The following is a 24,939-nucleotide window of genomic DNA, read 5'->3' on the forward strand; positions in this document are numbered from 1 at the left end:
CAGGATTTTAATCAGAAACGCTTCCTTCGGTTCAACTAATACTATGAACTAGCCGGGAAATCCCCATCTTTTTTATATCTTACCAATAATTATAGCCAATCAAAATGATGATGGTGTGTGTGTGTGTGTGTGTGTGTGTGTGTGTGTGTGTGTGTGTGTGTGTGCGCGCATGTGCGCACAGCCACAATAGTTGCCTGCCCGTGTGTGTGAAGAACTGGTTGTCATCATAGTCATGAGTGTTGCGTTTACACCTGGGACTGGGTCGTCATATAGTGCATGCAGGTCAGGCTCCATAACTCACTACAGACCAGACTAACGAGGGACACTTTCCAAAGTCGCACTGTGAAGCAGACCCACAAATACTTGAACCTCTGATTCTGACAGATTCATTATAGCAGTCTTTATGTTAACCATTCACTGTAAGCTGCACATTTGTCTACTCTGAGACACGGACACACACACACACACACACACACACACACACACACACACACACACACACACACACACACACACACACACACACACACACACAAGGCAGGAAAGGAAGGGGCCAAATCCCCTTATCAAGACGTGAATGGGCGAGACAGACTCAGAGAGAGAGAGAGAGAGAGAGAGAGAGAGAGAGAGAGAGAGAGAGAGAGAGAGAGAGAGAGAGAGCATTTAAATAGAGAAGAGAGAGAGAGAGCGTAGAGAAAGAAGAGATAGAAAGAGAGAGTGAGCGAGGGGAGAGAGAGCAGAAAGAGAGAGTGAGCGAGGGGAGAGAGAGCAGAAAGAGGAAATTAGAGAGAAAGAGGGAGAAGATATCGGTTAGAGAGAGCATAGATAGAGGAAACTGGGGGGCAGAGCATAGAGAGGGCGAGAGCGAGAGAGCAGATGGAAACGTGACGGCCAAAGAGTGTCGCTGAGATCTGAAAATCAAAGCATTGCGCATCAAGTCAGCAGCGGCGGACGAGAGTCCATGCTGAGAACTTAGTTATTTGTTTATTGTATCGGTTCGCAGTTGTTTTTTGCAGTTTTGTTTATTTAAGAGACGAAGTATATTTTTCAAAGTCACACCTACGGAACGGCTGCACCTCAGGTAGTCCAATCAGGTGTATAGCAGTTTTACCACGAGGGACACCGACGGACCCCTGGCAAAATCTTCTATTGACATTATTGTTGTTTTTTGGGGTTCTCGGGGCGACATACTCGGCCATGCAGGTGTCTTTTGTCTGCACGGATCACCGGAATTCAAACCGCAGCACGGAGGACCGGCTTAACCGGCAGAATGCCAACAGTCCCAGCACCAGGAGTAAGTTCCGCGCCGTGGCCCTGGTGGCCCGGAGCCTTGGGCAACTCTCCGTGCAGAACATGCCCTCATCCAGTGACCAGAGCATCCGCACTGGCATGAAGTACAGGTAAGATAGGGCTACCTGGTCCTGACCCCATCCTCGACCCGCCCCGGCGCAATGCTCCGTTCCAGGATTGCACCCTAGACACCCGCTCAAATACCCACACGGGAACGATGTTTTGCTTGTTTAATGTGTCGTTGCACGATTTAAACATGCCGCAAAGTGATCTACATTTTGAGGGCTGGAAGGGATTGATCGCGGTTCCATGTGTGCACGCAGTGAGGACTGCAGGCGGCAGATAGCCTTGGCTAGGCGCAGCTCAGCAGACGCATGTTAAATCACACGTCAACACGATGTTTAGGTTCCACCGTCAGCTGTCTGACATTTCTTTCCCGGATTACACTCTCGAATATAAATAAACATCGTCAGGAAACCCCAAACCCGTTTCATCTTGTCATATGTACAATGACATCCATGTGGGCTAGTTATGTTCTCAGCAGGTAGTGACTGAACAGGCGACCTGTACTTTGAACTGGATGTGGAGTGTATCACCCATCTCCCCCCACCGCACTCGTTTAGAATTAAACCGACTCCGTTTGAAATAAATGTGTTCCTTTGACGATAACCCATAAGGGCGCTCAATTGATAACCCTTAATCCAAATCCCTGAAACACTAGTTTGAGGGATTAATTTAAGATGGAAAGTAAAGTAGCTTTTCAAAACCCTCTGGAGTCATATTTGGTGCCTAGCCCTTGTCTCTGCACACCTCACCTCAGGCCTGTCTGCATGGCCTGGTGTGTATAAAGGATTTAATAATGAATGATGAAGGAAATACATTTTCCCAAATTACTATAGGACTAAAAAGAAAAGAAAATGAGCAGAAAATATTTCTGAATTTACGTTGCAGACTAATCAATCCTATTTTGCATAGTTGTGATAATTGGTAATGCCAGAGCAAACAAACCATGAGCAAGCAGATTCTTCTGTCCCATGCTAGACCACTGCTCCTTAATGTCTTGTATCTGACGTCCCTGTTGGTGGCTCTGGATAGAGGGGTGTGTTGAATCAACTTCATACAACAATCACTAAAGAGAAAAACACCAAAAGAAAAACACTAACGATAATTATTACACAGATACCCAGTTCTAAATGAGTTATAATTATTTACAAAGTAGCAACAAAAATAAATCCTTCTAAACTACGACATCTGGAAGAAGAGGTCAGAAGAAATTCTCAAAGAAATGTCCCACACCGGTCACTCAAACAGGAGCAGCCACTGTAGTGTACAGTCTGGTCGTCCAACCAGCGGACCCAGTGACGTGAAGGAGGAACAGTACTTTCTAATGAGCAACATACTGGTCAACCGAAAAAAGAAAAGAAGAAAGCAACTTGTGGTCCCAAGAGTGAAAGAATAAAACAACAGTCTTTAAAAAAAAGATTAAAAAAAGATAAAAAGATGTTTGGGTATTCCCTCCAACTGAAGAATCCTGGAACGGTCTCAAATTCAGAGGGAATAAATCTCTCAACTTATTTTAAATAAATAACTTGTTCAACTAAATCTCAGATGTTCAATTTCAATCTCTGTAATGGAATGCTGGAAATGTCACTTAAAAAGAGGTTGATTAATGAACCATGCAAAATAGGAACATTTACATGTTTTGATTCAGGCGGCCACTGGAGTGAGTCTGTAGGCCGCGATTTATAATCAGTATCTGAATCAAATCATGATTCAGATGAATGCGCAACCAGAATTTGCAGAAGGGTTCGGCTATTTTAATGTCATTGAGTATCACTATTCATTAAGGACAAAAGCTGCATGCTCAACTGAATCGCCCTGATGGCTCGGCCCATAATGACATTGAGCAACACCATTATTCTATAAGCTGCACGCTCAACTGAAACGCAGCCATGTTATGCAAATACATCATGATATAACGTGTTCTCATGTTGCTGCCAGCTGTGTTCCGGGGGAATGATTCGCAACATCACTTGCTCCATTGGGCATGGCTGCTCTAAAGGCCAAGGGGTTCCCCAAACGGAGCTAACCACCAAAGATGTGTTGTCAAGGCATATCATTTAAAGAAAGTGATCTGGCTGAAGTGACTTTGGTTTATATAGTGTGTATCCAACCTTTATTTTTGATAACCTAATTTTTGTGGTTATTAAACCACATTCTACCAACTGGTTATTTTTTTGGTGGGATTTTTTTGGACACAACCCTCTGGCGGCCATTTTAAATGTCAGCTCCTGGTTAACATTTCCTAATGACTTGTCGTTCTTCCAGCTACCTTGCGGCTGGCCTTTGTTTCCCAGCCATGGAAGCCTCCGGAAGGCCCTTACAAGGGAAGCAACCAGAAAAGCTAGACAGCAGCTGGGCTTTCCCACACGGCTGGGTTCTGACGCTGCGGGTTTTGTCTGAGAATTCAAGCGTTACAAATATTTGTTTGGGAAATAGCATTTCACTGGGATTTTGTGGTGTGTGTGTGTGTGTGTGTGTGTGTCTTTGTGTGTGTCTTTGTGTGTTTGGATGCCTATACTATCTCTCTGTGTTTGTTTGTCAGGATGCCTATTCTGTGTGTGTGTGTGTGTGTGTGTGTGTGTGTGTTTGTTTGCAAAGCAGTTGTTGTTGGTAGCCTGGCTATTGCTACCAATTGCACGTTGGTCTGGGGAAGCTGCTGTCATTTTCTTCAGCACAAGAGGAGTGATCAACAGGCGGAGTTAAATTGACTCTGTATGCAATTGGCTGCTTGCCGTCGCTTCCCTGTTGTCATTGTGTTCAACCAGCCAATAGCGCGCCAGGGGGAAAAGCCAGCTTGGTGATTGGCTCCCGCAAAAAACATATTGAAACTAGAAAGGAATGTATTGCTCTTCTCCAGACTTCTGTAGGGCGAACTCAAATCACCGGCATGGGACCAGAATGGGTGGGTCTACCCACTCTAATTTGTTGGGCCATTATTTGTCAAATGCGTGTGCATTTGGGGTGCATCAGAGTGCATTATATGTGTGAGTGCTTATATGTGCACTCCTGCATGCATGTAACTTTGTGATTTGCATGTGTTTGTATGTGTGTGTGTGTGTGTGTGTGTGTGTGTGTGTGTGTGTGTGTGTGTGTGTGTGTGTGTGTGTGTGTGTGTGTGTGTGTGTGTGTGTGTGTGTATGTGGTGTTGCTTGCATGTCTATTTGTATATCAATATGCAAATACACATGGATGTAATCTCCATATGCATGTCTGTGATTTATACAGACCACATCCTGCTTCCGCCTCCTATCATCTTCCACAGCATTAATAACAGCCACACAGGCATAACTCACTACCTATTTACTCTGTTCAGCGCTCCTCATCATTGCTCTCAATTCCTGGATTGAGTAGATGCTTTTCATCAAGAGTGATTTACAGTCATATAACAGTGTTTCCCACAGACCAGGTAGCAATGTGTGGCGGATTTGTTGACGGGGGGGGGGGGGGAGGGGCATTATCGTTAATAGAAAATGCGGATCATTTTCTTTCTCGTGTGTCTCGTTTTTCGCCCGTGCCTAAAACCGCCACTGCTTATAATGCTAAAGCCCAGTTCAGACCAAAGATTCGCGACGCAACTGCTTGCAACTCGCAACTCCTCACACTGCTGCACCGGGCGGCGATTAGTTTTATTTTGGTTGAGAGTAGGCTAGAGTTGCTGTGTTTCGCCATTCTCCACTACTTCTGCATTGTAGTAATTCGCTGGAGCTTAGTTTGTTTAGATCCCGCTAGTTGCATTGCATTCTTTCGTAGTGGCGACTTCTCGACTGCAAGGGAAGCTCGGCTTCACCTAAAATTTCGAAAATTAAATGGTCAGATATATACTGTTGTTAACATTTCATTGATTAAAAATGTGTTAGAACACGTCCATCTCGAAGACGAGTCCGTTCAGAATCAGCTGCTTATCGCAGGTCGACTGACTCGATTTCCTTCTCATACACTTACGTGTTTAATTTGCGTGTGTTTAGACAGATGGGCGCGCACACACACGCGCACCAAGCATCACCCGCATTCATTCATTCTTTTAAACACTCACTCGCGGTAAAACTAGCCTATGTTTTCTCACGATCAAATAGGCCTACTCTTCAATCCTAAAAGTAATGGGCTTGTACACGATGTCTGGGTCAAGAACATATGTGTTTGCTGTACGGTGTTTGCAGATGCATTGATTTAAAAGTAGGCCTACAACTTACCGCTTTTTTTTTTTTTGTAGAAAGTCAATTGCGCCGGGCGCAAGATAGGGCCCTTCTTCTGTTTGGCGCACATGGCTAATTTACATACGGGCACAGGACTGTCGGAATGGGAACATGTCGGACTGGCAGCATTACGGGGGCGCGATTACGGGCTGGCGGAGTTACATTTAAAAAACGCGTTCAAGTAAAAATAAACAAGAAAAGCGGAATCAATTTGTGGCGCTCGTTGTTCAATCTGTGGCGCAGCGCCACACATTGGCCTATGTGTGGGAAACACTGCATAAACTAAAGTCAGATTCCTGTCATTATGTTGTAGGTAAGATGTTGGAGGTAGGATTTAAGAGCTATCATTTAAGTGGGTATTTTTTGGATTCCACTGAAATCCATCATCAGCTATTAGCAAATAAATACTGTGTGAAAATATCTGTTCTTCTGACTAATCAGTGGCCTTGGTTACGCACGTGTTTTCAATGCGACTTTTCTGATCGGACACGCAAGATCGGAACAAAGGACTGACGTCCATAACTGACACTGGTAATAACTTGTGTTAAATAAATGTGCTGACATGGTGCTTGGTGGAAGAGTAACCTTTATGTTGTTCAGCTGGTCACCACCTACCCCATGCATAACATGCATATCCTCAAATTCTTGCTCTCTTCTGCTATTTTCTGCTTTCTCTCTTTACAACTCTAATGTGAGTTGTAATGTGCAGGCAGGGGTCAGGGGCATCATGCTCAAGGACAACTACAGGTAGTCTGCAGACATTGCAGTTCAAAGCCATTAGCTTTCATTTGGGAGTGGAACACCTTAACCACTAGACTATACCACCGTCTAGCCAGACTCCTGTCTTCCTGGCTTGTGATATCTCCTATGTATTAAAGAGTCCATTAGTTCTTACTTAGCACATTCAGGGCACTGCCCTAGACATTAGGTTACCTGAGGTTGTATTAAATAGTTTGATTATTGATCGGTTATCATAGAAAAGGAGTGAAATGTCATCCTCTTCCTATCTCTCTCTCTCTCTCTCTCTCTCTCTCTCTCTCTCTCTCTCTCACTCTCTCACTCACTCACTCACTCACTCACTCAATGACACGGAAAGGCATGTATCAGCATCTCCCAGATGCTCAAAAGTGAAAAGTGAAAGTGAAATTAATCATATGGGATACTTATAAGCTAATAATTCATGGTGGGGAGGACAATCACCCCCAGGTGGAGATGTCAGTATCTGTATGCTTCTCCATTACACTAGCTAGAAGGAGGTGAAGAACCACTATTTACATGAACAAGAACTTGGTGGTTGCTAGGCGATGTGTGCAAATGATGGAGGGGGAGAAGGGAGGAGGCAGTTTGAGTTGGGAGCCTGACCAGTGATAGTTAACATGTCGGCCGTGTCCCAATTCAGGGGTTGCATCCTTCGAAGGACGCATTTGAAGACCGCATACGTCACAGCGGCGCGTCAAGTGCTGTCCCATTTCGAAGGGTCCTTCGAATGCGGCCGAGATATGCAGCCTTCGTTTCCCGGATTTGAAGGACGCATCGGATGCATCCTTCACGGCCCAACGTATCCCAACATTCATTGCGCGTTGGATATTTTTTCAGAAATGGCGCGGAGAGAGCGGAAGCAGCAGCTGCAGCGAATACATATTTAATGACAAAACTACGTAAAACATTTTTTAATATAAAAGTAAGGTTGGGACCATTTTAAATATGTAACTTTATTGTCAAAGTTCAATTACATTAACGCTAGACATATAACGTTAAACTAATTAACGTTAAGCCAACGTCCTCTCTTCCTCTTCACCCGCCGGCTCCGGCGGTGAATCTTCTCCCACTCCTCCAATAAAAGATAAAACATAACCAATAAAATGATAATTTCTGGCTCCATATATCTGTATATATCACATATATCATATCATATATCACTGTCCGGTTTGAACCGCAGCTGTCAGGGTTGCTAGGAGACAGGAGCGGCGCGTGGTCACGCAAGGTAGAGGACGTTAACGGCTGGTTGCGCAATCCGGAAATGCTCCGTAGGCTAGACCGTCCCATTCCACAACGCTCGTTCGGCCTTCGATGCAGCCTTCGCGGTCTACGAAGGCTGCATCCTTCGAAGGACGCATCCTTCGAAGGATGCAACCCCTGAATTGGGACACGGCCAGAGTGTAGCAGTTTACTTTGTGCACGCGTACCACTGTAAAAGTACAGGTAAATCCCATTTTGGCTACCTATTGCACACCTAACCATCCCTCTTCTGTGTTCCTTCTCTGGGTTTCTATCTTGATTAAAGGAGCTTCTCCTTGTCCTGCAGAGAGCTTGGTCTTAGGGCCATGTTGTATAATGTGGCCTGTGAAGCTCTCTGAGACTGTAACTAAGATTAAGGTCTGAACTTAAATTCAATTAATGCACCTTCATCTGATGCAGTCCCTCTTGCAGACCAGATGCCACTGCAACCAATGTGCTGGGGCTGCTGCGACATAAAAATAAATATCACAACTGTTGGATGGCTTGTGAAAAGAACACCTGGAGTGTACGCACATCATGACAGCTCACATGACTTTAAACACTTCACATTGTGATCGCACACAAGGACGGTGTAAATTAAAACATCGCTAAACATAGTATGGCTAGGTAGTATGCTATGCTTAACACCCTACCTATGTCTGCTAAAGAGACCACCAGGGTAGTGTAGTCACTAGTCAGTTGCAGTACTTCCTTATAGATAAGGATCAATTATATGTGGAGACCTAATGATGCCAAGCTAACTCCATGCTGAGATGGGACCAGTATGTTGCAATAGTCCACTTTACGATGAGCCATTAGAAGGCTGCAGCCACAACTCAGTCTCTACACTGGTATGAACTGTGGCCCTGGGGGCCCTGTGTTTACGCTCCAAAGAACTGTGGCTCCCCCAGAAGGGCGTCACATCTGCTGGGACCCACAGGGGAATGGTGATTATGTGAATGGATGATCCTGTCCAGACCTGAGAGAGTGTGTGTGTGTGTGTGTGTGTGTGTGTGTGTGTGTGTGTGTGTGTGTGTGTGTGTGTGTGTGTGTGTGTGTGTGTGTGTGTGTGTGAGTGAGAGAGAGAGAGAGGTAGTCCTTGCAAGTACTTTAAGAGGGATGTTTTAAGTCCAGATTGCTCCGGTACTGTAGAAACAATTTTTAATCGTAGATCAGGCATAATAATAATAATTCATCTTCCCTGTAACATTACCTCTGACTGTCTAAAATCAGCATGTTGTGTGATCCGAATGGCCAGTGTTGCTGACACATAAATCTTCATGTTCATGCAAGATTACTAAGTATTTCAGCAGTACACAAATATCATCTACACATGGAGCTTGTTGTCTAACCCAATTCCCAGTCAAAGAAAGCTAATTTATTAAGTTGAAAGTACCAGAATGTACAATGTTGGTGGACTACTACAGGGCAATGCTTCTCGTAGCGATTTTCCTCTTCAACATTGTGTCGAGTTTGTCGGCCTACGTGTGTGTTTGTGCACGTGTCAACCTGTCGGTGCCTTGTGTGGATGTGTGTACCCGTAGACTGTGTGATGTTTAAGAACACATTTCACACCGTGTCTATTTTTAAATGAAATGAATGTCATTTGCTTCGTGTTGATGTTTAAGTGCCTGGGTCTACTCATCACTACTTGGGGAATGTGGCACGTTTATAAACCAAACAAAAAGGTTCTCTGCGGCCGGTTTCAATCTCCTGTCAAACTGCATGTTCGTGGTCCGGACTTCACAAAGAAAGGTGTGAAGGTCATGTTGCACACACTCACACACACATGGTGAACACAGTTGGTCATCACTTTCACAGGACTGATTGCGTATCCTTTGGGTGGGGCCAAAGTGTGTGAGTGTATTTGTGTATGTGCATGATCATGGTTGCACATCGTAATCTAAAAAAGTAATAGGCCTACTAATGCTAATGTATGAATAATACACATGGTATTACAAAAATAAATGTACATGCTAGTATATATTATATATTATATATACTAATATATGAATACAAATGGTATTACAAGGAGAAATGCACATGCTATTATATATTATATATTGTATGCTAATAAGTGGTACGATGTGTAGTAGAAGTGATACAGCCTGCTGTCAATCAACAGCGGCAGTGTGTTAGAAAAAAACAAAACTGTTTGTGTGTGTGCGTGGGTTGTATACTCACATTATTAACACCTCTTCAGGAGCCTGGTTCAGACACAAACCACTCCAGAGATAGCTTGGGGCCATTGCCCTACTGTTATAACTACACACTTTATTACATCATAAAGAATACTATGAAAGACAGATGTGAAATGTTGATTTCTGCTGGAATATCTCATGGAAGTTTTGCTCGTTGACTCTTCAGCATCACCAGATCGAGAAGCTAGATTTTACATCTAGTTTTGAAAATGTTGTAAAAAAAAAACATCCCTTCATCTTCATATATCCAGCCGTCTGTGTGCGGGGTGTGAGGTTTATTTATTTATTATTTTTTCTTTTATTATTTTCAAAATTGAGTGTGATAATGTGCGTGCACACAACCTACAAGTCACACAGCATACACACACACACACACACGCAGAAACACCACAAAGGCTGGCCTAGAATGTTCCATTTCTCCTCCTCTGCTGATGGTTGAAGTCAGCAGCCGTGTGTTTTCTTCTTCAATCTATTCAAGGTACCTCACAGCGTCTTTTGTGTTCTCGTGGCTTCATCCAACCCAAGGTTTTATTAACACATCCTTGAAGGCCACTGGGCACATCTAGATTTTGAATGTTTGAATGGATTCAAGCTGAAGCATTTTCGCTGAAAGGAGAGATAGAGTGAGAGTGGGAGTGTTGGTACAATGGCATGTAATTAACTTGCAGGATTGGTTAATGTAGGCGTTGTGGTCCAGTGAGCTGTGACACGCTTTTATTGGAACTCAGGGTCGGCCATGTTGGAGGTTCACTGGTGTTGGTCTACGTTGTGTGAGCCAAAGAAAGAAAGTCGAAGAATTGGATTTATGTATCCATAGTATTTGGACTTTGTAGTGTGAAAATAAGAAAAAAACGAATATGATATAGTTTACTCTGTCTTATACTGGACATGATCAGGAAACTTGAAGAAGAATGAATACTCGAATGATGATATTATACAGGAGTATCCTGATTCGTTGACTCTTTATGCCACCATTACATTGATTGTCTCCTTATTTTGGCTTGCTATAATAGCCATCATATGTAAAGGTTCTGTGGGTTAGATTGAGGCGTTGCAAGGAGAGAGTTCTAACCCTAAATGTTTGACTTTAATGAAGAGGGGACTATTTTGTTTTTTTACAGAAATCTTGGGAAATCTGGATTACGGGTCTCCTGTCTTGGATTAGGTGAGCTCTCGCTCTCTCTCCCCCTCCCTCCCTCCCTCCCTCCCTCTCTCTCTCAGCATGGAGTTGAACAACTTAACCACTTTCTTCTCTGTGTTGCAGGGACGTGGGTGACGTTTGGGGGCCAGATATCAGATGAGGTAGGATCACAAAGGAGTCATTTAATCGCTTTCTAATTCTCATTCTGATATGGAAAGCCTGTAAGAGAAAAACAAATTTTACTGAACATTATAATGAGTCTCACATTTCCTCATACCTCAGATGTGGAACGAGTCAGATGAAAAATGAATTGGGTTGTTTTTGTCTCTCAAGATGGCGGAGGAGCTGCTGACGCTGGCCTACGACAACGGCATCAACCTGTTTGACACCGCAGAGGTTTACGCTGCCGGGAAGTGAGTTCCGCACCGGCAACCCATAATACACATACAGGAAACACACATGTATACACGCACGGAAACACACACACACACACACACACACACACACACACACACACACACACACACACACACACACACACATATTCATGCATACACATATAGATAGGCAGATGGATAGGCGGATGGTGGACGTGTTTGACATTCTAAATCAGATTATTGGCCACCCCCAAGGGCTCTGGCAGAACTGTTGGGGCTTAAATAATATGATAATAATATGCTATAATGGGCTTTAAGGACCCAATCCATAACATAGGACATTAAACCATTGAAAGACCTTTCAATGTACACAATTTAGAAAGTAGCACAGGAAATCGTATTTATCCAGTTGAAGCAAATACCATTGTTAGTGCAATCTGTGTGTGTGTGTGTGTGTGTGTGTGTGTGTGTGTGTGTGTCTGTGTGTGTGTGTGTGTGTGTGTGTGTGTGTGTGTGTGTGTGTGTGTGTGTGTGTGTGTGTGTGTGTGTGTGTGTGTGTGTGTGTGTGTGCGCGCGCGAGAGACAGCATTTATGAGCAGAAGAACAAAAATGACCGAACAACAACCTATAAAGTTGTTATAACAAAATCACCACACACACATATACACACACATATACATACTAACCCCTACTTTGATTTCTTCAGTGCTCCTGCATGTAAATCTAGCCAATCATTTAAATTCTACAACCCTACTCTCCTTTGGAAACCTCACCTTTATTGTAAGGAGAGTAAGGGTGTGACGATGTGTTTGTGTGTGTGTGTGTGTGTGTGTGTGTCTCTATCTGCCTCTCTCTCTCTATCTGCCTCTCCTTCACAGGGCTGAGCTTGTCTTGGGAAGAATTATCAAAAAGAAGGGATGGAGGTAGGGTGATCAGCCTCATTCATACCTAGAGAATATATAAGCCCTTTTCACTCATCATGGGATGTTTGTGCATTGTAACAGGAGTCATTTTGATCTAGTTCCATTCATTCATTGGCTTTGATGAATGAGAGGAGGAGGATAATCATTAACCTTATCATTGGTGTAGAGTCTGATGAGGAGCATCTGGTGAATTAATGTACACCTGATACATGAATGTACACCTGATGTCCTGTATAAAAACTGTTGGAACAGTGATCAAAAACATAGCGACATAGCTAGGGATCAGGCATGCAAACTGGTTTGGGGTGAAAAAGGTGAGAATGATGCGTGAGGCGAGGAAAACACAGACCCACTACAGGGTTATACTCCTGGGAGTTAAAAAAAAAAATATATATATATATATTTAAAAAAATTCTTAAAAAAAAAAGTATAAATAAAAATAATAAAAAAAAAGATAACAAATAAAAAATAAATAGAAAAAATTTGACCTGCGCATGTTTTTTTTGTGTGTTTTATTTATTTATTTTTCATTTATTATTTTTTTTTTACTTGCTTTTTTATATATATTTTTTTGCATTTTTTTAATATAATTTTTTTTAATCATTATCATAATTTTTATCATTTTTATCATCATCATTTATTTTTTCAATAAAAATAAGGCCCCGATATCAACATTTTAGCTGGATCGGGTATCTGTAAAAGCAAACCAATCCGCAAGACCGATCCGTCCCTTTTTAAATAATATTTTAAAACATATTACGCGACACGGGCTACGTCATGCATGCCGCGACAGACAGCATGGAGCGCACGTAGGGGTCTGTGATTTGGAGATATTTCAGCCTCAGCACACCAACTAGCTCGACGGCTGTTTGCAATGCGTGTAAAGCGAGTGTTGCCTCGGTCGTATGCGAAGTCCAGCCTGAGGAGCTGGCTCTGCTGGCGGAGGAGTCTGCATACGACCGAGCTTTTTAAATAAATCGCCGACCCGAACTGAGTTGACAGCTGTCTGCTGAAAACATCTTTCTCCCGCCGGAGCAGCCCCTCCGCCGCCCGTCCGTATACGGCATTCCCCCAATTCCTTCTCCCCCATGGCCGAGATAAACCACACTACGAGTCTTTACTTGTTGTGGATGTACCCGAGAGTCGGAGAACCCGACGCGGCCTTTAAGATTCATAATATCAGAGAATATCCCCGTCAGTTCGGCCGCGGCGCAATGTATGAATAAAGATCGTAAAGACGTCGGAAGAATAAAACGTTTATTTTGACAGATGTGCCCGAAGTTACTACTTTACAACCTCATTGATGACCCACATTTAGGAAAACATGTACTTTTAATTCAGCCTTGGGTGAAATCGAAGCGTAGCGTCTGTGTGCTTCCACCTTTAATGAATGCATGCCATGCGCGCTCCCGCGGCCAGGGATACGCTTCAGAGGGTAACTACATTCACCGGTTTCCTCTATCTTCTGCGCCACCTTTCTAAATAAATCGCCGTTTCTCGTTTTCCGACAGCGACAACAACAACAACACATATACCGTCTCCTTCTACTTCCGGCTCACGGCCCCCGGAAAAGATTTCGAGCATGCGCAGAACGTGAACTCCGAAACATGCTGTTTACATGCAGGTAGAGACTATGAACGACTTATCTAGGTGTTCTTATCCGATTTAGTTCTGTTGAGGTCTTATTTGTTTAGTTACTCGATTATGACTCTGCATGTAGTGCTGATATCGGATCGATATCGGGTATCGACCGATACGCAAGGCCCCAGCATCGGTATCGGCATCGGAACTGAAAAAGTCGGATTGGTGCATCCCTAGACATAGCAGTCTGCATGATAAGATTACCTTTACCACCTAACAAAAGGTATGAAAACGTTTCATGGGTCAACTTTGTTTTCACACACAGGCGCTCCAGTTTAGTCATCACCACCAAGATATTCTGGGGAGGAAAGTATGTATTCTGTGTTCTGTTTTTCTTAAAATGTGATGCTGTCAGGCAGTTTGGTATAACCCTATGCTGACAAGTTATGTTCATTTCTCAAATTGTTTTGTATTCAAAGCCGGTTAAAATGCCTTTTTTCTTTCTGACTGTTTTCGCAGGGCAGAAACAGAAAGAGGCCTGTCCAGGAAACACATCATTGAAGGTGAAACATTTTCAGATGTGTTTTTCCCCCCAGTTTAACTAGAAGTGGAAGGAAATGATTCTAATGCAACAAGAAACTAAATAGTAATTTGTATTTTGATGGCGTGTAACACAACACCCTGAAATTGATGGCAAATGGCAAGCAATGGCAAGGCAACACTTAGTAATCTGATCTTTGTTTCCCTTCCATAACGTAGGTCTTAGGGCGTCCCTAGAAAGACTTCAGCTGGAGTATGTGGACGTGGTCTTTGCCAACCGGCCGGATCCCAACACACCCATGGAAGGTAGGGTCATGTGTCTTAACAGATGCATTTAACACAACCAGCCTCAGACCTCCAGATATCTATATACTGCAGAGATCCAGGGCCAGAGAGAGCTTGAAGGGATACAACTGATTCTGGCCCTTGTGGTCAGATGTACCACAAGCCACTCGCTCTCCACCCGGTGGTTGGTGGTGTTTACGTAACACAGGTGCGATGCGCCCCAGAAAGCTCCTATCTACAACTTATAACAAGATGTTATGTGTCAAAGTGCAAGACCGGGAATACCTGACCTCTTAGTAGTAGCCTCAGACAACATATTTCTGATCTACATTTTAATGCAGATATATACATTTTACTCACAAACTATATCATATTTACCCTGGTCATCTTCCTCTTTATGGGTGTGGGGAGGTGGCGGGGCGATGCCCTAGTTCCCTCTACTGGCCCCCCGCAACTGGATGGCGTGCAGTAAACCTGACTGAGGCGCGACCTTGACAAATTGGACTAATGAAGTCTTTGTTCAGGGACTCCCGACCTTCAAAGTCATTCCATTGAAAACACCAACATCAGAGCAGAGCCCTGAAGCCCTACTATAATGAAGGACAATAGGTTTGTTGGTATTGGTTGGTAGTCCATCAAGGTAGCTATCTGCTTGGTAAAGTTTAAGCCCACCAGCCACCTGTGTCCTGACAAATGTGAGGACAAAGGTAACCCCAAGGTCAACTATGAACCCCAGGGTCACTCACCAATTCTTCACAATCTCACTTTATTTTTCTTTTCTTTTGTTTCGTCCAGGAGATCCATTTCACACACCTAGGTCCAGAAAGTTCGTCATAGAAGGTACTTGGTACCCTCAGCCACCCCCTATAAGGAAGCATTTTATGGCAGACGTTTAGGAGCAGACTCCCCCTCCTCTCCTTCGTGCAGCCCTCTATGGATCCCATAAAATGCTGGAATGCACCCCTCCCTCCCCCAATAGTAACAGTAGTGCTGCTCTCCTTCAAGGGATTGCTTTATTGTATCTATATATTGACTGTATTGTACACCCCCCCCAGACTGCAGCCTGCCCAGTTTAGAACTGTTTGATCCTACCCATATCCATATCTTATCTTCCTACTACAATTATTAATGTTGAATATGCCCCTTATCCAATGCTCGTTGATACCATCTGCATCAGTCGCTCCCTGGTCATCTGTTCACCAACAACCCAACGCTCCCCTCATAGTGAGCGATACAAATCATCCTGCATGTTCTCCAAGAACAGCATGTTTTTATAATGAAACATCTTCTCTGGGGCGATGATTTTGAAGATAAAAAAACAAAATAAAGGAAGAACTTATTCTCCTTTATTCTGCTGTCCTTGGTTATTAAAGCAGGTCTTGAAGACATGTTTTCACAGACAGAGCAATCTTATTCTCTGTCTTTAGACGATCAAGAACTATATTATGGAGCATTATAGAGTAGCTTGCAGGTTGGCCACTCAAATCATTTTGACTGGATTTAACACTGGACTTGTTTTTGGAATGAACAATCTAAATAAATATTTTCAAATTATTTTCTCAAAAGAATACTATAGTTTTTAGTCGATTTGCTACATAGCCACCCCAAATTGGTTAACCAGGGATGCCGACCTGCAAGATGCTCTTCAACCCTGACAAACTGGCAGGAAATGTGGATACCTGGTGTGATTACCTCTACCTTCCCATGCATTACTGTGTGTTACACTCCATTGCCTCTGAATATAACCTGCTTTTGAGAGAGACAGACCTAAGATGCAGACGATAATCTGGTTTTCATGTTCTTCCGTCTTCCTGCCTGTGGATTCCATTGTGTCCTGTATTATAAACCAGGTATCTGACCAATAGCTGATGCTTTGTGTGTGTACTCTGTTGTGATTGGTAGAGACGGTGAGGGCCATGACCCATGTGATCAACCAGGGGATGGCGATGTACTGGGGCACGTCACGCTGGAGTGCAATGGAGATCATGGTGAGAATATCCAAATATAACTAGAAAATGTATTTCCTGAGTGCTGTAATGCAAAGTGACATTGAAAATATGTTTTAATAAAGCCACATAGTTAAAAAGGTAAAGAAATGTTGAATGGCTTAAATCAAGTGAAAAGATTTGAACAGAATTCAAAAGTCTAAATAGAGTAGGCCTAAACAATGTAAACATGCACACCATTTAAAAAATCTCAAGCCTCAACGGAAGAACAACTGAAAATATACAAAGCGGGTATGAAATTAAACTGTTGATCCCAAAAAAAGTATAAATGATATCGAAAACCTGTTTAGATATATTTGAAGATCGATTGTGTCGATTTTTAAAATTTTTGAACGAAGGTTACCGGTTAAAAATTGACCAAGTTGCAAAGTCTGAAGTAGTTGAAGTGTCAGAGAATGTGCGAATCCCATAGACCTCCTTGGTAAAAAAAATTATATTTAAATAGTCGAATTTCTTAATGGAATTTCTTAATAGTAACATTTTAAAAGTGGAATGGAGCATCTGTAAAAAATTGTGGAAGGGGTAGGCTACCAAAACTCATTTGTACAATAAAGAAAGAAAGAAAGAAGAACGCCTGAGAAGAACAATAGTTGAGCGCTGCTTGCTTGCTGCTGCTGCTTGTGGTGCAGGGCCCCGTTTCCCGAAAGCATCGTTAGCCTAACGACGTCGTTAACACCGTCGTACGATCATCGCAGAATTTTCGGACCGTTTCCCGAAAGCATCGTTACGTAACGACGTCGTTAAAACCCTCGTAGCTAACGACGCCTACAGGGGTACTCGTTAAGCACTAGGATGCATCGTTACTATAGCCTCAGTGGAGTCACCAGCTGGACATTCCGTGTATTGGATGTGTTTTATTAAAACACGTCATCCAATACCACTGAATATCCAGCTGGCGCTATTTCGCAATAGCCCAAAAACAGTGGTTCCCGCATATATATTACTCGTAGACTAATGTTAGATTTAAACAGCAAAGACAGAGACATGTTAGAAGTCAACACAAATATAATTTATTGCAGTAATTTAAAATTCCAAAAATAAATGTACCGATGAAACGCCACGTCACAAGGCAACCCTATCACAAGGCATATAATAAAATCTAATGATTCCGTTGCTCGTGTGGGAGGTCGCTTGCGAGCAGAACTTGCTGTCTCCCTCTGATTTTAATTCAACCATCGTGGTTAAAATGTCCTCATATTGATCAATGACAGAAGACATACTGTATATGAATCATGCTGAAACCAGTGGGTGTCGGAGAATTTCTGCAGGCGTTTTTTGTTGCGATTGTTTGCCATAAAGCACTGTAGGCGCGTCGGTGAGGCTGTGATGAAGTTCACTATTTATTGGACCGTGTTACGAACTCCCTGACCTTAGTGGAGTGCACAATCGCCAAGTTGAGAGAGTGGTTTTCTGTACGTAGACTGCTGCGGGAAACTGTGCTGCGATGCGTGCCATTCCCGCTTACATTGCCCGCACCATCATACCCCCTGCCCAACAATATGGGCAGGAATCGATCTAGACCAGCAACAGCAATAGCCATGTCAATGCCTCTGCGTTTGAATGATAATGAATGAATGGAACGTTGCATTTTTAATGTTGACACCAAAGTATCTAGAGAGTGCGCGGCGCGTCAATCACTGAATGAATGAATGAATGAAACGGAATGCAGGAATCAGAGAAAGTCTGCCCTCTTTGCGGCGCAAAGCATGTTTCAGAAATCAGCACATTTAAATAAATGCTATAGGCCTAGTTGTCACACAGACACATGCTATTTTTTATTTTTTTAATATAGAATTATTTCAGGGGAGAAAATGCCGTGAAACAATGTACGCACGGTGCGTTCGCGATTAGGACTGATATAGCATATGTCGGCCTAGACCTAATAAATTGTGTTTTAATATTTGTAGCATTCATCTTAGTCTATTCTTTTCGTAGGCTACTCTGCTGTTGGCCTTGATGGGGAGATATTTTTTTGCTGCCACAAAATATAGTTGAATCCAACAACAATCCTGCGTCTCCCCCTCCTACCGAGCCCATTTCAGCACCGTGTCAGTAGACAGCTACAATCCTACGACGTCGTAAGAGCAGAGCACGCGCGTTCATGTTAAGATGAGTTTCGGGAAACGCTCCCCTAAAATGAACGATGCATCGTGAGATCCATCGTACGATGGATCTCACGAGCAAGGATCCATCGTTATCGGGAAACGGGGCCCTGGGTGGTTGATATTACTATTACTACACGCTAGGAGTTGAACACAGAGGCCCTGTGTCTATTCTAAAGTGCAATTGTTTGGGCTTGTGGGCTTTAATAGACTGGACAGACGGAAGAGAAGCAGGACAGTGGGTTATAAGAAAGGGAATGACATATAGCAAAGAACCACAGGCTTGCCTTGAACTATGGTCGCTACGTGTGTTGTCATGGGCCTTCTGTGTGTGTGTGTGTGTGTGTGTGTGTTTCCAGGAGGCGTACTCTGTGGCGCGGCAGTTCAACCTGATCCCGCCCATCTGTGAGCAGGCCGAGTACCACATGTTCCAGAGGGAGAAGGTGGAGGTGCAGCTGCCGGAGCTCTATCACAAGATAGGTGAGAGGCCGGAGACAGGAGCCACAGCATTAGAACAAGACATAGTGATGTTATCAAGATGAGCGAGCTCAGTGAAACACATGCTTATTTAATGTAGCAAGCTTGATACCCTTTGAAAACATCTGGGTACAGTCTACTCTGTACTATATAATGTAACGTAATATTAATTATGGATAGAATTTAAAGAAACGTGTGTATATATATATATATATATATATATATAAATGTGTATGTGTGCGTGTTTTATGTTATATTCTTTATTTATATGATACATACAAGGCAGCACTAGGCACAAAGTTGGTGTGTGTGTGTGTGTGTGTGTGTGTGTGTGTGTGTGTGTGTGTGTGTGTGTGTGTGTGTGTGTGTGTGTGTGTGTGTGTGTGTGTGTGTGTGTGCAGGGGTGGGAGCCATGACGTGGTCTCCCCTGGCATGTGGGATTATCTCGGGGAAGTACACCAGCGGCGTGCCCGCCTTCTCCCGGGCGTCCCTCAAGGTACGCCCCCTCAACTCTGAGCCAATTGAATAACTCGTTGTTATGATCAACTGGCCAATCAGAAACAGACATTTACATTTACATTACCATTAGTGCTTTTTGTTTCCATCATTTTTTTAAATTCTCCTCTTCTCAATCAAATGTTTTATTATCAGTACGATTTATTATCAGTACTCTAGTCTGGTCTTATGGTTTTTATGTTTTCATCTATGGGACTATGGGAGAACATTCTATTGGTGTCACAGCCTTTCTATTATTACACTTATAGAGCTCAGATCTCATGCAAACACAAAGATAGATTTATTACTCTAAGCTTAAAATCCAACTCACTCGATTATGTTTGTCCGTGTAAGATAGATAGCACCTCTTAATTTGATGACTCAGTCAACTGTGGAATTTCACAGTGCACAGTTCTTCTGATAAAACACATCGTGATGAGTCATAATTTCAGAGAAAGGACATCAAAAGTTGACTCATCATTTCAGAGAAAGGACATCAAAAAATTGGTCTTTTGAAATCAAAGTGGATGATCATTTCACTCGACTGGTTAAGAGTGCTGTCACTAGACATCTTCAACAGCTGGCTAAACAGTTGTGATCTTTAGTTCTTGTAGGACGGGCCGCACTAATACATGGTTTGTTGTAGTCTTAAAGAGTTCCACTAAATGTGAAAGATATCTATTAACATTTTTTAATAAAATGACCTTGATACATCTGAAGAACATGCCGATAGCTACAGAGAGCCCAAATCCCCTCGCACACAATACAGTTAGGAATAACCAGAGGTGAAATATAAAAAATATGCATATATATATCTATAGATATAGACATAGATATATACACCACAATGTACATTCAATCTACATATTGTTGTACTATATACTGTGTATCCAGGGTTACCAGTGGATGAAGGACAAGATCCTGAGTGAGGAGGGGCGTCGCCAGCAGGCCAAGCTGAAGGAGCTGCTGGCCATCGCTGAGCGACTGGGATGTACCCTCCCCCAGCTCGCTATCGGTACCACAACTATACTAGTATACACTCAGTACTACTACACCCTCCCCCAGTTCGCTATCGGTACCACAACTATACTAATATACTGTACTCATAGTACCATTACACCCTCCCCCTGCTAGCTAACAGTACTACAACTATACTTATACACCAGTGGCGATTTCTCTAAGACTGCAAGGGAAGCTCAGCTTCCCCTAAAATTTCAAAAATGAAATGGTCAAATATATACTGTTGTGTTAACATTTCATTGACTAAAAATGTGTTAGAACACGTCCATCTCGAAGACGAGTTTGTTCAGAATCAGCTGCTTATCGCAGGTCGACTGACTCGATTTCCTTCTCATACATTCCCGTAGAGTCACAGTGCATTTGCCTGTTCCACTTCAGTGGGGCTGCATAGAACAGCTTTTTTTAGTGCGTCGAAAGTCGATGGTCATTGGATAATGCTGCGATTATGTCCCTCCCATGGACGCTCAGCGTCTTTGGCGGTGAATGGAGGAGTGGGCTGGCCTGGACGCTGGGCTTCTGCGTGATGATTGGAGGGTCTGCGAAAGACTGAGTTGCCATTTGATTGACAGTGATTTTGAACTATAAAAATTTGCCGGAGCTGTCTTCATTCCTCAGTCCCATCGCGGATTTTGCAAGCGAGTCGAAATACGAACTGCAACCTATTTCTTGATATTTGCTTGGCGAAATTGCTAGACAATTTTCATCATACATTTCATACACTTATTCACACAATTCCTTGCTTCAGTTTAACGGAATTCCCACATTGTTCCCCATTGTTCAAGTTTAGTATCATTTTGGTAGTTGGCCATCACTTTGATTCAGGGAGCCTGAGGTTTGAACTTCAAGTCCTGTATTCAGATCAGGACTTGCAGGGTGACAGGGGAAAGCTGTGTGATTTCTTGGTGTTCCTTAAAGACATGGAGTTGGACAGTGCAATGCCTCAGCTTTACAATCTGTTCTCATTAGTGGCAACAATTAGAGCTACATCTGCAGGTGTAGAAAGGAGCTTCTCCTGTTTAAAGCAGCTCAAGTCCTACACCCATAACACGATGGGCCAAGGCCGTTGAAGCAGCCTAGCTCTGCTGGCCATTGAGAGGACACTGGTCAAGTCAGTGGAAAAGACAGCTAGTTGGTATGACAGAGCATTTCCTTGAAATGGAACAGAGAGCATAATTTACATATACATATATATATATATATATATATATATATATATAGACATCAATTGACAATTTATCTGATGTAGGCCGAAAATGAGCTTCCCCTCTTTGAAAGACCAGCAGCCGCCACTGTTATACACTACACTCAAAGTACTACTACATCCCCCCCAGAGCTGGCTATCGGTACTACAACTATTATTTTACACGCTAAACTACACTCGCATCACTACTACATAAACTACACTTGCAGTACAATTACAATACAACACACTGTGCTTCAACTGCACAGCCCTACTCTACTATACACCTGTAAATCCAGCAGCCCAGATGGCCCAACCCCCGACATATGGTCTTCTCCCTCATGTCCTTCCCTCGCCTACATCTCCCTCTCTCTCCCTCCAACATGTCCCCCTCCCAAGTCGTGTCTCTCCTTCCTCCCTTCCCCCCTCTCCATCCCTTCATGTCCCCTAAAGGGTCATGTCTCTCCCTCTTGCCCAACACACACAGCAGTCAAAGTAAACAGAAAACAACCCCCACCCAAACCCACATTCAGAGATTTGGAAACTGATATGTTGTAGATTGGGAAAATGGTGTGTATTTGGATAGTACGTACGTAACCTAAATGTCAGCCAGTCAGCCAGTGTAGTCCTTCTCTAAAGCTATTTTTGCTCTGCGCCTCGTTCCTCTAGCCTGGTGTCTGAGGAACGATGGGGTCAGTTCTGTCCTCCTAGGTGCCTCCAGTGCTGACCAGCTGATGGAGAACATAGGAGCCATACAGGTAAACCACGGGCCGCCATGTAGGCACTCGCTCTCTTCGACCACAGACACAATAACATAGTATAAACATTCAAATAAAATGATCGGATTATATGGAAGTACAGACTGGCACCTTACACAACAAAGGCCAGTACAGTCCACTGAAGTAGTTGCAAAGGGACCTTAATGGACCTTTAATTGTTTAAACCGCAGATGTTGGGGTTCGAACCCAGAACCCGGGTTCCCCTCTGCTGCTTTCCTACCAGAGAACTAAAGTTGTGGTCCCATACAGGCCGGGATGGGGAACATCCCCGTCCCTCTGTGGCAGTAAAGTGCCAGATGAACTGGCTGTCTAGGGTTTTGAAAAACATGCAACAAATGTCTGCCCTATTGGATTTCTGGAGCATTTACATGTCGTTGTATACATATTGACATGTGACTGTTTGTTCATTGACGTAGAGAGTGCTATTTTAAGCCAGGGAGGGAAATCTCTTTCCCCCTGAGTGCGGGACCTCATCTGCTGCTGTCACAGTGTGGGCATCATGTCTGAATAGTTCTGCTCTCTGTATCCAGAGAGCACCACCTCTTATTACATATTCATGTCACCGATCATCAAGAAGCCTTGGGTTACTGAAATTAGATATTTTTATTGCAACATTCCAATAAATCAATGATTTAAATTGGACAATTATTGAACATTCAAACCTTAAAGAAAAGGAAAGTATAATTGGTAGCACGGTGTATGACCCCCCAGCTGAAAAGTACTAAGATCAATTCCCAATGTCCCAAGCTATGAGTAGGCATGCTTGAGCACAATGCCCTGAACACTAAAAATAAAATCCATACAAATATCCGTTATATCCATGGTTGGTTCTTACCTCCACAGATTCTTCCAAAGCTCACCTCGTCCATCGTGCACGATGTGGACGGCATTCTGGGGAACAAGCCCTACAGTAAAAAGGACTACAGGTCCTAGACCGGACCTAGCCAAGCTACGCCAAACGTTACCATCCAACCACCACCGAGCCCCCTCTGCTTGGGTATCCTCCGCCTGTGTGGAGCCAACGCACTGGGAGAACAGCCGTGAAGGAGAACAGGGTCATAACAATGTAGGACCACAAAACAGGAGAACCGTCCTTTAAGGCATCCACTAGTAAGGCATTATGTTTTATCGTCGAGACACACACACTACGCCATGTGTGTATTGCTTTTTCTGTGTTTCTTTTGGTTTTTTCCACGTTTAACACAAGAGCGTGCACAGAGTATGCGTTGGGCATTTCCAGTTTCAGCCAGATCCCTTAGAAAAGAAGAAAGAGCTTAGAAAAGACGAAAGAGTTGAATAATCAAGGAAAGCTGTAAAACACGTTCCAGGCATTGTTTTCCTCCGATTCACAATTCCTGAAGCACTTCAGAAATAACCACTTTCTTTCACATAGAAGGTTAGTGGTGCTCAGTTAGAAGCCAATATACAGGCAGCAAATATACAACCAAGTATGAACCCCATTTTGCAATATGTTTTATTGTGCAAATAACCCCTACATATACGCCTACCATTCTTATTCTTGGTATTGTACTTCCAAAACCAGGCTGTGGTGCTTTTGAGCTGCACATCAGGCCAGTTCCGTTTAACAATGCCAGCAGCAACACACACTTCCTGTTACTATTTATATTTTTGCTTGAGGCTAGTCATAAAATCTCTGTATATTTACGGCGGTACATCTGCTGAACACCATCATTCCCCCTCTTCCTCTCTCCGAGCCCACCGTGGCCGGGCTAACAGCCGTCACAGGCCACTTCACAAAGACGCTGGCCTCCGCTTCGCTAGTGCTTGTCGCTTCGAATAACAGCTATGAGGGGGGTTTTAAGTGCTTTTTTACTTTTATATCCTTTACTCTGTGAGACCGTTTCCACAAATCTGAGCACTAACGAACTGTTACGTGTTACGGAGCGCAGTGTTAGCTGTAGTAGACCAGTCTGAAGTAGACCAGCCCTGAAGGCTTATACATGGGCCTGAGAAACACAAAGGACTTGGAACCCGCTTCTTCTTTCTAAGTGTTGATCAATTCCTGTCACTTAAGAAAGTATATTGATCCCAGGACAGGCAAATCTGGCACCCCCTAACAAGAGGATTTTGAAGTCCACCTTTTTGTCTTTTCATTTAAAGTAAATCAATTATTCAATATTCAATCATTTATGCATGCAACACATACGCTCTCAACAGTGGGCTATTACTACTGTCTCAGAATGTGTGTAGGGTGTGTGTACATGTGTTTAACCTTCATTTCATATGGTGACATGAGGTCACATACAAATGCCAATGAAAGCACAATT

At 43.3% G+C, this 24,939-nt stretch overlaps 1 protein-coding gene across 5 annotated transcripts in view; it reads left to right on the forward strand.

Moving 5' to 3' along the window:
- Positions 1-23,584, forward strand: part of LOC311359931 (voltage-gated potassium channel subunit beta-2-like) — a gene marked incomplete at both ends in the record, with an annotated part of 36,969 nt that extends 13,385 nt beyond the window's left edge. For 2 of the 5 annotated variants that reach the window (XM_084479980.1, XM_084479976.1), the window contains 13 exons: positions 10,867-10,910; positions 11,010-11,047; positions 11,220-11,299; positions 12,142-12,186; positions 14,093-14,137; positions 14,287-14,330; positions 14,527-14,613; positions 16,495-16,580; positions 19,060-19,180; positions 19,579-19,673; positions 20,567-20,687; positions 22,542-22,630; positions 23,495-23,584. In XM_084479980.1, the coding sequence (XP_084336106.1) occupies positions 10,867-10,910; positions 11,010-11,047; positions 11,220-11,299; positions 12,142-12,186; positions 14,093-14,137; positions 14,287-14,330; positions 14,527-14,613; positions 16,495-16,580; positions 19,060-19,180; positions 19,579-19,673; positions 20,567-20,687; positions 22,542-22,630; positions 23,495-23,584 (985 nt within the window). Of the gene's footprint in view, positions 1-1,197; positions 1,401-10,866; positions 10,911-11,009; positions 11,048-11,219; positions 11,300-12,141; positions 12,187-14,092; positions 14,138-14,286; positions 14,331-14,526; positions 14,614-15,387; positions 15,433-16,494; positions 16,581-19,059; positions 19,181-19,578; positions 19,674-20,566; positions 20,688-22,541; positions 22,631-23,494 lie in introns of those variants that run through there. The other 3 variants (XM_084479978.1, XM_084479977.1, XM_084479979.1) reach the window with 3 other exon arrangements.
- Positions 23,585-24,939: the final 1,355 nt, after the last annotated feature.

The sequence above is a fragment of the Micromesistius poutassou genome, assembly GCF_964030765.1.
Source record: "Micromesistius poutassou genome assembly, chromosome: 15".
Classification (NCBI taxonomy): domain Eukaryota; kingdom Metazoa; phylum Chordata; class Actinopteri; order Gadiformes; family Gadidae; genus Micromesistius; species Micromesistius poutassou.